Source organism: Gymnodraco acuticeps, unplaced genomic scaffold (assembly GCF_902827175.1).
Source record: "Gymnodraco acuticeps unplaced genomic scaffold, fGymAcu1.1, whole genome shotgun sequence".
Lineage (NCBI taxonomy): Eukaryota > Metazoa > Chordata > Actinopteri > Perciformes > Bathydraconidae > Gymnodraco > Gymnodraco acuticeps.
Window position 1 is genome coordinate 6,447 of NW_022990164.1, and position 16,652 is coordinate 23,098.

At 41.5% G+C, this 16,652-nt stretch overlaps 1 pseudogene and 5 gene segments (V, D, J or C); 3 read left to right on the forward strand and 3 right to left on the reverse strand.

The window, feature by feature from the left end:
* Positions 1 to 360: 360 nt before the first annotated feature.
* Positions 361 to 961, reverse strand: LOC117547019. The segment is given in 2 exon segments: positions 361 to 707; positions 811 to 961. Coding segments are annotated over 2 exon segments (420 nt in total).
* Positions 962 to 1,994: 1,033 nt separating this feature from the next.
* On the forward strand, positions 1,995 to 3,263 carry LOC117547023 (annotated as a pseudogene).
* A 2,593-nt stretch (positions 3,264 to 5,856) lies between these two features.
* On the reverse strand, positions 5,857 to 6,448 carry LOC117547021. The segment is given in 2 exon segments: positions 5,857 to 6,194; positions 6,298 to 6,448. Coding segments are annotated over 2 exon segments (414 nt in total).
* Positions 6,449 to 7,004: 556 nt separating this feature from the next.
* Positions 7,005 to 8,770, forward strand: LOC117547038. The segment is given in 3 exon segments: positions 7,005 to 7,013; positions 7,065 to 7,140; positions 8,299 to 8,770. Coding segments are annotated over 3 exon segments (405 nt in total).
* A 3,342-nt stretch (positions 8,771 to 12,112) lies between these two features.
* Positions 12,113 to 12,724, reverse strand: LOC117547016. The segment is given in 2 exon segments: positions 12,113 to 12,470; positions 12,574 to 12,724. Coding segments are annotated over 2 exon segments (426 nt in total).
* A 555-nt stretch (positions 12,725 to 13,279) lies between these two features.
* Positions 13,280 to 15,038, forward strand: LOC117547024. The segment is given in 3 exon segments: positions 13,280 to 13,288; positions 13,340 to 13,415; positions 14,572 to 15,038. Coding segments are annotated over 3 exon segments (405 nt in total).
* Positions 15,039 to 16,652: the final 1,614 nt, after the last annotated feature.

Below are 16,652 nucleotides of genomic sequence, written 5' to 3' on the forward strand. Positions count from 1 at the left end.
GAGTTTGTTTGTGTCAAAGTCAGAGAGCCGTGTCTCTCTACACTGAAGATACTTTTACAGTTGTGTTACTCTGAGAAGAGACTCTGATCTCTCTTCCTAAAGCTTTAGTATTTCAGTTTTCAGATGCTTTTGGTGGAAATAGAGGAGGAGGAAAGCATGGCAGCTTGTCAGAGTGTGTGTGTGATAATGTGTGTGTGTGTGTGTGTGTGTGTGTGTGTGTGTGTGTGTGTGTGTGTGTGTGTGTGTGTGTGTGTGTGTGTGTGTGTGTGTGTGTGTGTCCTCAGTGAAGTGTATCAGTCTCTGCAGTAGCTTCCAGCTGCAGCAGTCAGTTCAGTTCCTGTTCAGTCTGACTGAGGGAGGTTTTTGTAAGACGCTTTTTCACTGTGTGAACACATGCTGACTGTTGATGACATGGAAACTCTGACAGTAGTAAACTGCTGCATCATCAGGCTGGACTCCACTGATGGTCAGAGTGAAGTCAGAGTTTGATCCACTGCCTGTAAAACGCTCTGAAATCCCTGTTTCTCGAGTGCTAGTATAGTAAATGAGCAGTTTAGGAGTTCCTCCATCTCTCTGTTGGTACCAGGCTAAAACGTGGTTTCCATTATAATAAACCTTCTGACTGGTCGTACATGTGATGGAGACGGAGCGTCCCGGAGCAGAGCTCACTGCTCCAGACTGAGTCACTGTGACCTGGCCTCTGGACTCTGAGGAGAGACAAAGACAGAAAGCAGCGTCATGGTTTTGTCCGCTTCATTTCAGAGGGACGGATGTTCACAGAGGAGAGGAGTTTGATTCTCTGGACTTTACCTGTGAAGCAGCAGCAGAGGAGAGTCCAGATGAGGACGCAGATCAAAGTCATGTTCTTGATGAGGAGGATTCCTGTGGCTTCTGTTGTCATGAAGGACAGCTGTCAGTCATCCAGTGCTCAACTCTCAGGACTATAAAGTGTCCCAGAGCACTGGAGCATGGTGCTGCTGATGCAAAGTGTCTCTCTATGGAAATGCTCTGACTGACTCCAACAGGGACCTGGATTATTGATCACGAAGAAGAAGAGAAAGAAGATGGACCTCCCCTGGGGGAGCATTCAGTTTCCACTCTGTGTTCTTTACACACCTTACAAGTACATAGGTGCACAGGAGCATGTGCCAGGGAGCACTTGGGGGTCCGGTGCCCTGCTCAAGGGCACTGCCGCCCGGACTGGGTCAGGGCTCACTTGTTCTTTCCAAAGAACATTTAAAACTGTCCTATAATTCACTCCCACTCGAATCAAAGCTCTCTTCCTCCACAACAATCTAAAATAAAGCTTTATCAAATGACAATGATTTACATTTTGCCCGATTGATTAGAGAGTTCTTCTTAAGAAATAACGTCATTACATGTACTTCATTCAATATGAGTATTTTGCTTTTTAAATGTATAACAGCTCATAAAAACAGATTCAATACTTCTCCATAGTTTGTGAATCTGTTTCAAACATTGGAAGCAGTTATTATATAAAGTGGGTAAACCGTGGATGTGTTTGGTGAGTTTGTTTGTGTCAAAGTCAGAGAGCCGTGTCTCTCTACAGTGAGAGGTTTTTGTACGGCGGCTCAATGACTTTGTATCACTGTGGAACACGTTCGGTGGAGGAACCAGACTGGAGTTTGGAAGTAAGTCAAATGTTAATTTATAAGAGCAATTTCTCTTTCGTTGTACTTGTTATTCAGCTTACTAGGAGAAATAGTTGCCTCTCCATGTTATTGTATCCATACTTTTATAAATACGTTGAACTAAGAGGCTCACTTTACTCCAGCAAAAGACGTTTAAATGTTTTGATGAGAGTTAAACATTGAACAGAGAATAAATCATTATGTCCACCTTTAATGGTGAAGTAGCTTCTTGAGGGCTGGTAGGTTTAGTTCAGTGAGTCAAAGTCAGAGAGCCGTGTCTCTCTACAGCGAGAGGTTTTTGTACGGCGGCTCAATGACTTTGTATCACTGTGGTGGACTTTTGGTGGAGGAACCAGACTGGATGTTGGAAGTAAGTTTCTGCACAAAAACTAAATATGATGACGTTTAAATTCTGTGTTAGAATGTTTGAGAGATAGATATATATTATTTTAATTGTACTGTTTAGATAGTATTAGTATTCATGTCTTTATTCCTCTTCATCATTGAGCCTAAGTCGGAGCAGCTTTTCCTGAAATGTCTTTATACATTCCCAACATGCTGTCATTTAAACAGCTTCAGATGTGAAATGATGAAACTGCTAATGTTTCATTCACTTGTTCTTCATTTGTTCTCGATTCTCCCGTCTGTTTTCAAATAAATTACGAATACAGTTTTTAAATACGGTTGAACAGAGTAAAGATAACGATGGATATTTAAAAAGATGTGTTGAATTCTTTCAGACATTATTTTAAAGTTTGTAAAACTGGGTAATTATTGAGATTCACATTAAGCTCAATTGATTGTTTCATTTCCTGTATTTGTTCATTTATCCACTAAATAGTTTAATGATGGTTTGTAGAGTTCAGGGTTTGGATGATTTAGACCACAACTATTTAAAATGTGTCCTAATGTTGTACTTTATTTCCAGTGAGACATATTTCAGGTGATTCTGTATGAAGTGTCTCCGTGCTGATTTGCATGAGAGGCTTCTTGAAGGGAAGTGAAACAATGTGTGAGTGAGAGACTGATGGAGCAGAACCAACATCTGACAGAAACTCCTTAAAGGAGAAGCTCTCTCACTGTAAAGGTGTCCCAGTGTCTGCTGGTAGATCGATAGCTGTGTGCTCCCTGTCCTCTAATCTGATTGGTGTCTCCTAGGTGATGTCCAGCCCACCCTGACGGTGCTGCCCCCCTCCACAGAAGAGCTGCAGCAGGGGAAGGCCACGCTCATGTGCCTGGCCAACAAGGGCTTCCCCTCAGACTGGAGTCTGGCCTGGAAGGTGGACGGCAGCAGCAGCTGGGAGGAGAGCAGGAGCCCCGGGGTGCTGGAGAAGGACGCCCACTACAGCTGGAGCAGCACCATGAGGCTCTCTGCAGACCAGTGGAGGAAGGTGGTCTCTGTGACCTGTGAGGCCACCCAGGCTCCCAGACTCCGCTCTCAGAGACACTGAGGAGAGACCAGTGTTCCCAGTCCTGAGCTGACTCACTGGGACTCTGCTTTCTCTCTCACTCTGCTCTCAGTCTGCTCTCTGGCTCTCAGGACATGTTTCAACATCAACCTGTTTCTGCTTGTGTCGATGGTTTCAACATTTAAAAATAATAAAGATCAATGTGTGTATTATAAAAGTGACATGTCTTCTGATTACATTTCTGTAAGATATTATAAAGTAACCTTATTCACATTCATTCACAAAAGTCAAAACATTACCAAGTCAATATTTCCCATATCACTTTCTAATGGTCTTTGGGTTTGGTTTTACTTCTGGAATCATTCTAGTTTTATCTTTGTTAATACAAACTGGTTCCAATAAATATAGTATGAACATCAAGGTAAACCACAAAGCTCTCTCTTATCACTAATGTTTAAGTACATCCATGTGTGATTTTCATGTGTTGTTAAACTTGAATCTTACAACATATGAATTAAATATTCTACTTAAAATATTTCAGGACCAGAAATAAAAGCAGGGTGTCATCTGCTGAAGTCATATAACATCAATCTAAATTGAGATGACCTTAAATATTATTGAATGGACACAGTACAACTGCGGAATTATTAAATGAAAATATTTGTTGCTGATTGAATTAAAACTGATATTATATGAAAGCAAAGACTATTTATCACCTTAGCTGTGTCAATGCCACACGGCGCATGACGTGTGTTGATTGATTGATTGAAAAGTTTATTAACAGCTTGTATATTGGGTACAGTACAGTACAGCTCAAAACATACAATTGTTAAGGGGATGCAGACCAGAGAAAGACTTTCGTCTTGTTTACATCAGGGTCCCCCATTTCCAATTCATCATATCATTTAAGACATATAAGACATATTTGACATACAGATGGCTTATTTACAATTTTCATTTTAGATTTCGTTCTAATACATCCTAACCGGACATTTAAGACATACCAAGTCTACAGATATACAGTTAGTAACAGAGTCTAAAATGCGAGTATATACATAGATGGGGGGGGAAGCTGTCCATTGAACGACAGGTTGAGATTTGTACCATTACCGGGACCAGTTTTGCAATGCTCTCCCCCGAAGGTGCTCTTTAAGAGAGGTTTTGAAGGTAAGTATAGTTTTACTTTCCTTTACAGTTGTGGGAAGAGCGTTCCACCTTGATGTGGCATAATTGCGAAACGTGTATTCCCCCTTTTTTGTGCCAAATCTGGGTTTCACATGATTTGTGGAGCTCCCTCTGGTGTTATGATCATGGTATTCCTTGACCTTTGGGAAGAATTTTGACATGTACATGGGTACCATAGAGGTGTAGTGGATCTTGTAGACCAGGCCCATTGCAAGTACCTGTACTCTGTCGTCTACTCTAAGCCATCCTAGGTTGTCAAAGTGGGCAGAGGTGAGGTGGGTTCTAGATGAAAGGTCAAGCAGTAGTCTGACCAGTTTATTTTGCGATGTTTGAAGTTTTATTTTTAGCGCCTTGGAGGTGCTATGGTACCATGACGTGCAAGCATAGTCATAGTACCCTTGAATGAGTGCTCCTGCCAGAGTTTTCAGGGTGTTTTTGTTTACCAGAGAGGAGATCCGGTATAGGAATCTAGTTCTTTGATTGACTTTTTTTATTACATTGGATGCCATTTTGTCACAGGAGAGGTTTGCCTCAAGAATAGATCCTAGGTATGTAATTTCCTTCCTACTTGTGACAATAATGTCGCCCACTGCAACTGAGAAGTCGTCGGATTTGCTGAGATTATGTTTTGAACCGAAGAGAATGGACTCTGTTTTACCCAGGTGTAATGATCATTTATTATCGGCGAGCCAGGTGCAGATTCTGCCGAGCTCGGAGCTGAGGGTTTTTTCAACCTGCAATCTGTTCCTGTCAGAGACCAGCAGGGCTGAGTCGTCCGCGAACAGGAACAAGTTGCAGTCACATGCTGATGACATGTCATTTACATACATTAGGAACAGTAACGGACCTAATATGCTTCCTTGTGGAACACCACAGCTCACTGGGAAGGGGGGGGGGCAGAGTACCGTTTACCTCCACCATCTGTTCTCTCCCCTCCAGGTAGGATTGCATCCAGCTCACCGATAGTTTATCAAAACCAATTGCTTTTAGCTTGTCAATCAGAATGGGGTGATTGACAGTGTCGAAAGCCTTTTGTAGGTCCAGCATCACCATGCCGCAGTACTTGCCCTCGTCCACCTCTTGTTTGATGTGGTCGCTCAAATAAAGAAGGCATGTGTCAGTGGAGTGGGATGTTCTAAAGCCAGATTGAAATTCATAGATTAGTTTCTTTTCCGCGAGGTACTTTTCGACCTGTTCATATACTATTTTTTCCATGACTTTCGAGATGGAGGTAAGTATAGAAACAGGGCGGTAGTTGCCTGGGTCCAATTTGCTGCCCTTTTTGTGCAGGGGGGTTACTCTTGCAATTTTGAAGTCTTTGGGTACTTTTCCCTGTTTTATGGAGAGGTTAATTATGTGAGCTATGACTGGTGAGATGGCGGTTGCTGTGTCTCTGAGGAATTTGGAGGGGATATTGTCGTGGCCAGTGGCCTTGTGTTTGTGCTCTGCTCAGCTCTGTGTGTGTGTGTGTGTGTGTGTGTGTGTGTGTGTGTGTGTGTGTGTGTGTGTGTGTGTGTGTGTGTGTCCTCAGTGAAGTGTATCAGTCTCTGCAGTAGCTTCCAGCTGCAGCAGTCAGTTCAGTTCCTGTTCAGTCTGACTGAGGGAGGTTTTTGTACGACGCTTTTTCACTGTGTGAACACCCACTGACTGTTGGGGTAATGGAAACTCTTACAGTAGTAAACTGCTGCATCATCAGTCTGGACTCCACTGATGGTCAGAGTGAAGTCAGAGTTTGATCCACTGCCTGTAAAACGCTCTGAAATCCCTGATGCTCGAGTAGTAGTTTGCTTAATGAGCAGTTTAGGAGTTCCTCCATCTCTCTGTTGGTACCAGGCTAAACAGTTCGAACAATAAATATTCTGACTGGTCGTACATGTGATGGAGACGGAGCGTCCCGGAGCAGAGCTCACTGCTCCAGACTGAGTCACTGTGACCTGGCCTCTGGACTCTGAGGAGAGACAAAGACAGAAAGCAGCGTCATGGTTTTGTCCGCTTCATTTCAGAGGGACGGATGTTCACAGAGGAGAGGAGTTTGATTCTCTGGACTTTACCTGTGAAGCAGCAGCAGAGGAGAGTCCAGATGAGGACGCAGATCAAAGTCATGTTCTTGATGAGGAGGATTCCTGTGGCTTCTGTTGTCATGAAGGACAGCTGTCAGTCATCCAGTGCTCAACTCTCAGGACTATAAAGTGTCCCAGAGCACTGGAGCATGGTGCTGCTGATGCAAAGTGTCTCTCTATGGAAATGCTCTGACTGACTCCAACAGGGACCTGGATTATTGATCACGAAGAAGAAGAGAAAGACGATGGACCTCCCCTGGGGGAGCATTCAGTTTCCACTCTGTGTTCTTTACACACCTTACAAGTACATAGGTGCACAGGAGCATGTGCCAGGGAGCACTTGGGGGTCCGGTGCCCTGCTCAAGGGCACTGCCGCCCGGACTGGGTCAGGGCTCACTTGTTCTTTCCAAAGAACATTTAAAACTGTCCTATAATTCACTCCCACTCGAATCAAAGCTCTCTTCCTCCACAACAATCTAAAATAAAGCTTTATCAAATGACAATGATTTACATTTTGCCCGATTGATTAGAGAGTTCTTCTTAAGAAATAACATCATTACATGTACTTCATTCAATATGAGTATTTTGCTTTTTAAATGTATAACAGCTCATAAAAACAGATTCAATACTTCTCCATAGTTTGTGAATCTGTTTCAAACATTGGAAGCAGTTATTATATAAAGTGGGGTAAACCGTGGATGTGTTTGGTGAGTTTGTTTGTGTCAAAGTCAGAGAGCCGTGTCTCTCTACAGTGAGAGGTTTTTGTACGGCGGCTCAATGACTTTGTATCACTGTGGTACACGTTCGGTGGAGGAACCAGACTGGATGTTGGAAGTAAGTCAAATGTTAATTTATGAGAGCAATTTCTCTTTCGTTGTACTTGTTATTCAGCTTACTAGGAGAAATAGTTGCCTCTCCATGTTATTGTATCCATACTTTTATAAATACGTTGAACTAAGAGGCTAACTTTACTCCAGCAAAAGACGTTTAAATGTTTTCATGAGAGTTAAACATTAAACAGAGAATAAATCATTATGTCCACCTTTAATGGTGAAGTAGCATCTTGAGGGCTGGTAGGTTTAGTTCAGTGAGTCAAAGTCAGAGAGCCTTGTCTCTCTACAGCGAGAGGTTTTTGTACGGCGGCTCAATGACTTTGTATCACTGTGGTGGACTTTTGGTGGAGGAACCAGACTGGATGTTGGAAGTAAGTTTCTGCACAAAAACTAAATATGATGACGTTTAAATTCTGTGTTAGAATGTTTGAGAGATAGATATATATTATTTTAATTGTAATGTTTAGATAGTATTAGTATTCATGTCTTTATTCCTCTTCATCATTGAGCCTAAGTCGGAGCAGCTTTTCCTGAAATGTCTTTATACATTCCCAACATGCTGTCATTTAAACAGCTTCAGATGTGAAATGATGAAACTGCTAATGTTTCATTCACTTGTTCTTCATTTGTTCTCGATTCTCCCGTCTGTTTTCAAATAAATTACGAATACAGTTTTTAAATACGGTTGAACAGAGTAAAGATAACGATGGATATTTAAAAAGATGTGTTGAATTCTTTCAGACATTATTTTAAAGTTTGTAAAACTGGGTAATTATTGAGATTCACATTAAGCTCAATTGATTGTTTCATTTCCCGTATTTGTTCATTTATCCACTAAATAATTTAATGATGGTTTGTAGAGTTCAGGTTTTGGATGATTTAGACCACAACTATTTAAAATGTGTCCTAATGTTGTACTTTATTTCCAGTGTGACATATTTCAGGTGATTCTGTATGAAGTGTCTCCGTGCTGATTTGCATGAGAGGCTTCTTAAAGGGAAGTGAAACAATGTGTGAGTGAGAGACTGATGGAGCAGAACCAACATCTGACAGAAACTCCTTAAAGGAGAAGCGCTCTCACAGTAAAGGTGTCCCAGTGTCTGCTGGTAGATCGATAGCTGTGTGCTCCCTGTCCTCTAATCTGATTGGTGTCTCCTAGGTGATGTCCAGCCCACCCTGACGGTGCTGCCCCCCTCCACAGAAGAGCTGCAGCAGGGGAAGGCCACGCTCATGTGCCTGGCCAACAAGGGCTTCCCCTCAGACTGGAGTCTGGCCTGGAAGGTGGACGGCAGCAGCAGCTGGGAGGAGAGCAGGAGCCCCGGGGTGCTGGAGAAGGACGCCCACTACAGCTGGAGCAGCACCCTGAAGTTCTCTGCAGACCAGTGGAGGAAGGTGGTCTCTGTGACCTGTGAGGCCACCCAGGGCTCCCAGACTCCGCTCTCAGAGACACTGAGGAGAGACCAGTGTTCCCAGTCCTGAGCTGACTCACTGGGACTCTGCTTTCTCTCTCACACTGCTCTCAGTCTGCTCTCTGGCTCTCAGGACATGTTTCAACATCAACCTGTTTCTGCTTGTGTCGATGGTTTCAACATTTAAAATAATAAAGATTAATGTGTGTATTATAAAAGTGACATGTCTTCTGATTACATTTCTGTAAGATATTATAAAGTAACCTTATTCACATTCATTCACAAAAGTCAAAACATTACCAAGTCAATATTTCCCATATCACTTTCTAATGGTCTTTGGGTTTGGTTTTACTTCTGGAATCGCTCTAGTTTTATCTTTGTTAATACAAACTGGTTCCAATAAATATAGTATGAACATCAAGGTAAACCACAAAGCTCTCTCTTATCACTAATGTTTAAGTATATATCAAACCTCCCATTTCTAGGTAAAATCATTGAAAAAGTTGTTTTTCAACAGTTGAGTAATTTCTTGCATTTAAATAACTGTTTTGATGTGTTCCAGTCAGGCTTTCGTCCAAACCATAGCACTGAGACTGCTCTTGTAAAGGTCTTTAATGACATCCACTTAAACACAGACAGTGGCAGAACTTCAGTGTTAGTATTATTAGATCTCAGAGCTGCGTTTGACACTGTTGACCACAGCATATTACTAGACCGACTGGAGAACTGGGTGGGACTTTCGGAAACAGTTCTGAATTGGTTTGAATCCTACTTAAAGGACAGAAACAACTTTGTTTCTATAGGTAAATACACATCTGAGTTGACAAATATGACATGTGGGGTTCCTCAAGGCTCCATCTTGGGGCCTCTTCTCTTTAACATCTACATGCTACCACTGGCTCAGATAATGAAGAACAACAAAATAAGTTACCATAGCTATGCAGATGACACACAAATTTACGTAACCATTTCACCAGGAGACTATGCTCCAATTCAAACACTGAGTAAGTGCATTGAACAAATCAATGACTGGATGTGTCAGAACTTTCTCCAATTAAACAAAGATAAAACTGAGGTAATGGTTTTTGGAGCCAAGGCAGAACGTATAAAAGTTAGCGCTGAGCTTCAGTGTGCAATGTTCAAAACAACAGATAAAGCCAGAAATCTAGGTGTAGTCATGGACTCTGACCTGAGTTTCAACAGTCACATTAAAACTGTTACTAAATCAGCCTACTATCACCTAAAGAATATATCTAGGATTAAAAGACTAATGTCACAGCAGGATTTGGAAAAACTTGTCCATGCTTTTATCTTCAGTAGACTCGACTACTGCAATGGTGTCTTCACAGGTCTCACTAAAAAATCTATTAGGAAGCTGCAGCTAATTCAGAACGCTGCTGCTCGAGTCCTCACTAACACTAAGAAAGTGGATCACATCACTCCTGTTCTGAAGTCTTTACACTGGCTTCCTGTGTGTCAAAGAATAGATTTCTAAATACTGCTGCTGGTTTATAAAGCACTGAATGGTTTAGGCCCAAAATACATTTCTGACCTCCTGCTAAATGATGAACCATCCAGATCTCTCAGGTCTTCAGGGACTGGTCAGCTTTCTGTCCCCAGAGTCAGAACTAAACATGGTAAAGCAGCGTTCAGTTATTATGCTCCAAATATCTGGAACAAACTCCCAGAAACCTGCAGGTCCGCTGCAACTCTGACTACTTTTAAATCCAGGCTGAAGACTTTTCTTTTTGTCGCTGCTTTTAATTGAACTATTCATATCTTAGACTGCACTGTAACTTTTATCCATGTACTTTTTTCTTTTAATGTTTAATTGCACTGTAACTTTTATTCATGTATTTTTTCTTTTAATGTTTATTTTATTAGCTTTTCTTTTTAATGACTGATTTTAAATGCCATTTTCTTAATCTCTTTCATTTTTTGTAAAGCACTTTGAATTGCCTTGTGTTGAAAAGTGCTATATAAATAAACTTGCCTTGCCTTGCCTTGCCTTGCCTTACATCCATGTGTGATTTTCATGTGTTGTTAAACTTGAATCTTACAACATATGAATTAAATATTCTAGTTAAAAATATTTTCAGGACCAGAAATAAAAGCAGGGTGTCATCTGCTGAAGTCATATAACATCAATCTAAATTGAGATGACCTTAAATATTATTGAATGGACACAGTACAACTGCGGAATTATTACATGAAAATATTTTTTGCTGATTGAATTAAAACTGATATTATATGAAAACAAAGACTATTTATCACCTTAGCTGTGTCAATGCCACACGGCGCATGACGTGTGTGTTTGTGCACTGCTCAGCTCGTGTGTGTGTGTGTGTGTGTGTGTGTGTGTGTGTGTGTGTGTGTGTGTGTGTGTGTGTGTGTGTGTGTGTGTGTGTGTGTGTGTGTGTGTGTGTGTGTGTTCGGTGTGTTTGTGTATGTCCGACACCGGCATTTGTTTTCAAATTACCATGAACAGTAATTTACACACATCTGTCCAACTCCAAAGGTATATGTGTGTGTTCCCAAATGAAATACATGTGTTTAATCTTAATCTCGATGTAGGGCTCAGTGCTGTCGGAGTGCAGGGGAACACTGCGGTCAACTCAGCCGTCTCTCGCGTTTGCTTGGTCAAATCAGCAGCTCTTCATTTTTGAGTGCGCGATTAATAGCGCCTTTACGGTAACCGGCCGAGAAGCGGCACTGACGCAATACAAGAGTACAATAATGCATGTTTTTGTGCTATATTTGCGATAAAAATATGTTTTACCATAAGTTCTTAATAAAATTGACACTGTTGGACTCAGTAGGCTACTTGTTTGACTGCTACCAACAATAAAGTGAAGTACTTTTACTGTGTACTTGTTCAGTTATTCTCTCTCAAAGTCCCCTCCTGAGAACAAATTCAAGCCACGTCTGCTATATTTGATGAGTGATAAAATGATTTTTAGCTATATATTCTTAATAAAATTGGTACTGTTGGACTCAGTACTTGTTAAACTACTACCACAAATACAATGAAGTACTTTTACTGTGTACGTTTTGAGTAATGCCCTGTCAAACTCCTGAGTACAATCATTCATGTATTTTGCTATATTTGTTGAGGGATAAAATGATTTGTTACCATAAGTTCTACATGAAATTGATACAGTTGGACTCAGTACTACTTGGACTATTAGCACAAGTACAATCAAGTATTTTTACTCTGTACTTTTTGAGTAATACTTCGTTAAACTCCTGTCCTGAGTACAATAATTCATAGTTCATATACAATACAGGAATTATTGTACTGAGGACGGGAGTTTTACTGAGTATTAATCAAAAAGTACACAGTGTGTGTGTGAGTGAGTGTGTGTGTGTGTGTGTGTGTGTGTGTGTGTGTGTGTGTGTGTGTGTGTGTGTGTGTGTGTGTGTGTGTGTGTGTGTGTGTGTGTGTGTGTGTGTGTGTGTGTGTGTGTGTGTGTGTGTGTGTGTGTGTCCTCAGTGAAGTGTATCAGTCTCTGCAGTAGCTTCCAGCTGCAGCAGTCAGTTCAGTTCCTGTTCAGTCTGACTGAGGGAGGTTTTTGTATGACGCTTTTTCACTGTGTGAACACATACTGACTGTTGGGGAAATGGAAACTCTGACAGTAGTAAACTGCTGCATCATCAGTCTGGACTCCACTGATGGTCAGAGTGAAGTCAGAGTTTGATCCACTGCCTGTAAAACGCTCTGAAATCCCTGATGCTCGAGTGCTAGCATCGTAAATGAGCAGTTTAGGAGTTCCTCCATCTCTCTGTTGGTACCAGGCTAAACGGTGTTTGTCAGTGCTATGTCCATAAACCTTCTGACTGGTCGTACATGTGATGGAGACGGAGCGTCCCGGAGCCGAGCTCACTGCTCCAGACTGAGTCACTGTGACCTGGCCTCTGGACTCTGAGGAGAGACAAAGACAGAAAGCAGCGTCATGGTTTTGTCCGCTTCATTTCAGAGGGACGGATGTTCACAGAGGAGAGGAGTTTGATTCTCTGGACTTTACCTGTGAAGCAGCAGCAGAGGAGAGTCCAGATGAGGACGCAGATCAAAGTCATGTTCTTGATGAGGAGGATTCCTGTGGCTTCTGTTGTCATGAAGGACAGCTGTCAGTCATCCAGTGCTCAACTCTCAGGACTATAAAGTGTCCCAGAGCACTGGAGCATGGTGCTGCTGATGCAAAGTGTCTCTCTATGGAAATGCTCTGACTGACTCCAACAGGGACCTGGATTATTGATCACGAAGAAGAAGAGAAAGAAGATGGACCTCCCCTGGGGGAGCATTCAGTTTCCACTCTGTGTTCTTTACACACCTTACAAGTACATAGGTGCACAGGAGCATGTGCCAGGGAGCACTTGGGGGTCCGGTGCCCTGCTCAAGGGCACTGCCGCCCGGACTGGGTCAGGGCTCACTTGTTCTTTCCAAAGAACATTTAAAACTGTCCTATAATTCACTCCCACTAGAATCAAAGCTCTCTTCCTCCACAACAATCTAAAATAAAGCTTTATCAAATGACAATGATTTACATTTTGCCCGATTGATTAGAGAGTTCTTCTTAAGAAATAACGTCATTACATGTACTTCATTCAATATGAGTATTTTGCTTTTTAAATGTATAACAGCTCATAAAAACAGATTCAATACTTCTCCATAGTTTGTGAATCTGTTTCAAACATTGGAAGCAGTTATTATATAAAGTGGGTAAACCGTGGATGTGTTTGGTGAGTTTGTTTGTGTCAAAGTCAGAGAGCCGTGTCTCTCTACAGTGAGAGGTTTTTGTACGGCGGCTCAATGACTTTGTATCACTGTGGAACACGTTCGGTGGAGGAACCAGACTGGATGTTGGAAGTAAGTCAAATGTTAATTTATACGAGCAATTTCTCTTTCGTTGTACTTGTTATTCAGCTTACTAGGAGAAATAGTTGCCTCTCCATGTTATTGTATCCATACTTTTATAAATACGTTGAACTAAGAGGCTCACTTGACTCCAGCAAAAGACGTTTAAATGTTTTCTGAGAGTTAAACATTGAACAGAGAATAAATCATTATGTCCACCTTTAATGGTGAAGTAGCATCTTGAGGGCTGGTAGGTTTAGTTCAGTGAGTCAAAGTCAGAGAGCCGTGTCTCTCTACAGCGAGAGGTTTTTGTACGGCGGCTCAATGACTTTGTATCACTGTGGTGGACTTTTGGTGGAGGAACCAGACTGGATGTTGGAAGTAAGTTTCTGCACAAAAACTAAATATGATGACGTTTAAATTCTGTGTTAGAATGTTTGAGAGATAGATATATATTATTTTAATTGTAATGTTTAGATAGTATTAGTATTCATGTCTTTATTCCTCTTCATCATTGAGCCTAAGTCGGAGCAGCTTTTCCTGAAATGTCTTTATACATTCCCAACATGCTGTCATTTAAACAGCTTCAGATGTGAAATGATGAAACTGCTAATGTTTCATTCACTTGTTCTTCATTTGTTCTCGATTCTCCCGTCTGTTTTCAAATAAATTACGAATACAGTTTTTAAATACGGTTGAACAGAGTAAAGATAACGATGGATATTTAAAAAATGTGTTGAATTCGTTCAGACATTATTTTAAAGTTTGTAAAACTGGGTAATTATTGAGATTCACATTAAGCTCAATTGATTGTTTCATTTCCCGTATTTGTTCATTTATCCACTAAATAGTTTAATGATGGTTTGTAGAGTTCAGGTTTTGGATGATTTAGACCACAACTATTTAAAATGTGTCCTAATGTTGTACTTTATTTCCAGTGTGACATATTTCAGGTGATTCTGTATGAAGTGTCTCCGTGCTGATTTGCACGAGAGGCTTCTTGAAGGGAAGTGAAACAATGTGTGAGTGAGAGACTGATGGAGCAGAACCAACATCTGACAGAAACTCCTTAAAGGAGAAGCGCTCTCACAGTAAAGGTGTCCCAGTGTCTGCTGGTTGATCAATAGCTGTGTGCTCCCTGTCCTCTAATCTGATTGGTGTCTCCTAGGTGATGTCCAGCCCACCCTGACGGTGCTGCCCCCCTCCACAGAAGAGCTGCAGCAGGGGAAGGCCACGCTCATGTGCCTGGCCAACAAGGGCTTCCCCTCAGACTGGAGTCTGGCCTGGAAGGTGGACGGCAGCAGCAGCTGGGAGGAGAGCAGGAGCCCCGGGGTGCTGGAGAAGGACGCCCACTACAGCTGGAGCAGCACCCTGAGGTTCTCTGCAGACCAGTGGAGGAAGGTGGTCTCTGTGACCTGTGAGGCCACCCAGGGCTCCCAGACTCCGCTCTCAGAGACACTGAGGAGAGACCAGTGTTCCCAGTCCTGAGCTGACTCACTGGGACTCTGCTTTCTCTCTCACTCTGCTCTCAGTCTGCTCTCTGGCTCTCAGGACATGTTTCAACATCAACCTGTTTCTGCTTGTGTCGATGGTTTCAACATTTAAAATAATAAAGATTAATGTGTGTATTATAAAGTGACATGTCTTCTGATTACATTTCTGTAAGATATTATAAAGTAACCTTATTCACATTCATTCACAAAAGTCAAAACATTACCAAGTCAATATTTCCCATATCACTTTCTAATGGTCTTTGGGTTTGGTTATACTTCTGGAATCGCTCTAGTTTTATCTTTGTTAATACAAACTGGTTCCAATAAATATAGTATGAACATCAAGGTAAACCACAAAGCTCTCTCTTATCACTAATGTTTAAGTACATATCAAACCTCCCATTTCTAGGTAAAATCATTGAAAAAGTTGTTTTTCAACAGTTTGAGTAATTTCTTGCATTTAAATAACTGTTTTGATGTGTTCCAGTCAGGCTTTCGTCCAAACCACAGCACTGAGACTGCTCTTGTAAAGGTCTTTAATGACATCCACTTAAACACAGACAGTGGCAGAACTTCAGTGTTAGTATTATTAGATCTCAGAGCTGCGTTTGACACTGTTGACCACAGCATATTACTAGACCGACTGGAGAACTGGGTGGGACTTTCGGAAACAGTTCTGAATTGGTTTGAATCCTACTTAAAGGACAGAAACAACTTTGTTTCTATAGGTAAATACACATCTGAGTTGACAAATATGACATGTGGGGTTCCTCAAGGCTCCATCTTGGGGCCTCTTCTCTTTAACATCTACATGCTACCACTGGCTCAGATAATGAAGAACAACAAAATAAGTTACCATAGCTATGCAGATGACACACAAATTTACGTAACCATTTCACCAGGAGACTATGCTCCAATTCAAACACTGAGTAAGTGCATTGAACAAATCAATGACTGGATGTGTCAGAACTTTCTCCAATTAAACAAAGATAAAACTGAGGTAATGGTTTTTGGAGCCAAGGCAGAACGTATAAAAGTTAGCGCTGAGCTTCAGTGTGCAATGTTCAAAACAACAGATAAAGCCAGAAATCTAGGTGTAGTCATGGACTCTGACCTGAGTTTCAACAGTCACATTAAAACTGTTACTAAATCAGCCTACTATCACCTAAAGAATATATCTAGGATTAAAAGACTAATGTCACAGCAGGATTTGGAAAAACTTGTCCATGCTTTTATCTTCAGTAGACTCGACTACTGCAATGGTGTCTTCACAGGTCTCACTAAAAAATCTATTAGGAAGCTGCAGCTAATTCAGAACGCTGCTGCTCGAGTCCTCACTAACACTAAGAAAGTGGATCACATCACTCCAGTTCTGAAGTCTTTACACTGGCTTCCTGTGTGTCAAAGAATATATTTCAAAATACTGCTGCTGGTTTATAAAGCACTGAATGGTTTAGGCCCAAAATACATTTCTGACCTCCTGCTAAATTATGAACCATCCAGATCTCTCAGGTCTTCAGGGACTGGTCAGCTTTCTGTCCCCAGAGTCAGAACTAAACATGGAGAAGCAGCGTTCAGTTATTATGCTCCAAATATCTGGAACAAACTCCCAGAAACCTGCAGGTCCGCTGCAACTCTTACTACTTTTAAATCCAGGCTGAAGACTTTTCTTTTTGTCGCTGCTTTTAATTGAACTATTCATATCTTAGACTGCACTGTAACTTTTATCCATGTACTTTTTTCTTTTAATGTTTAA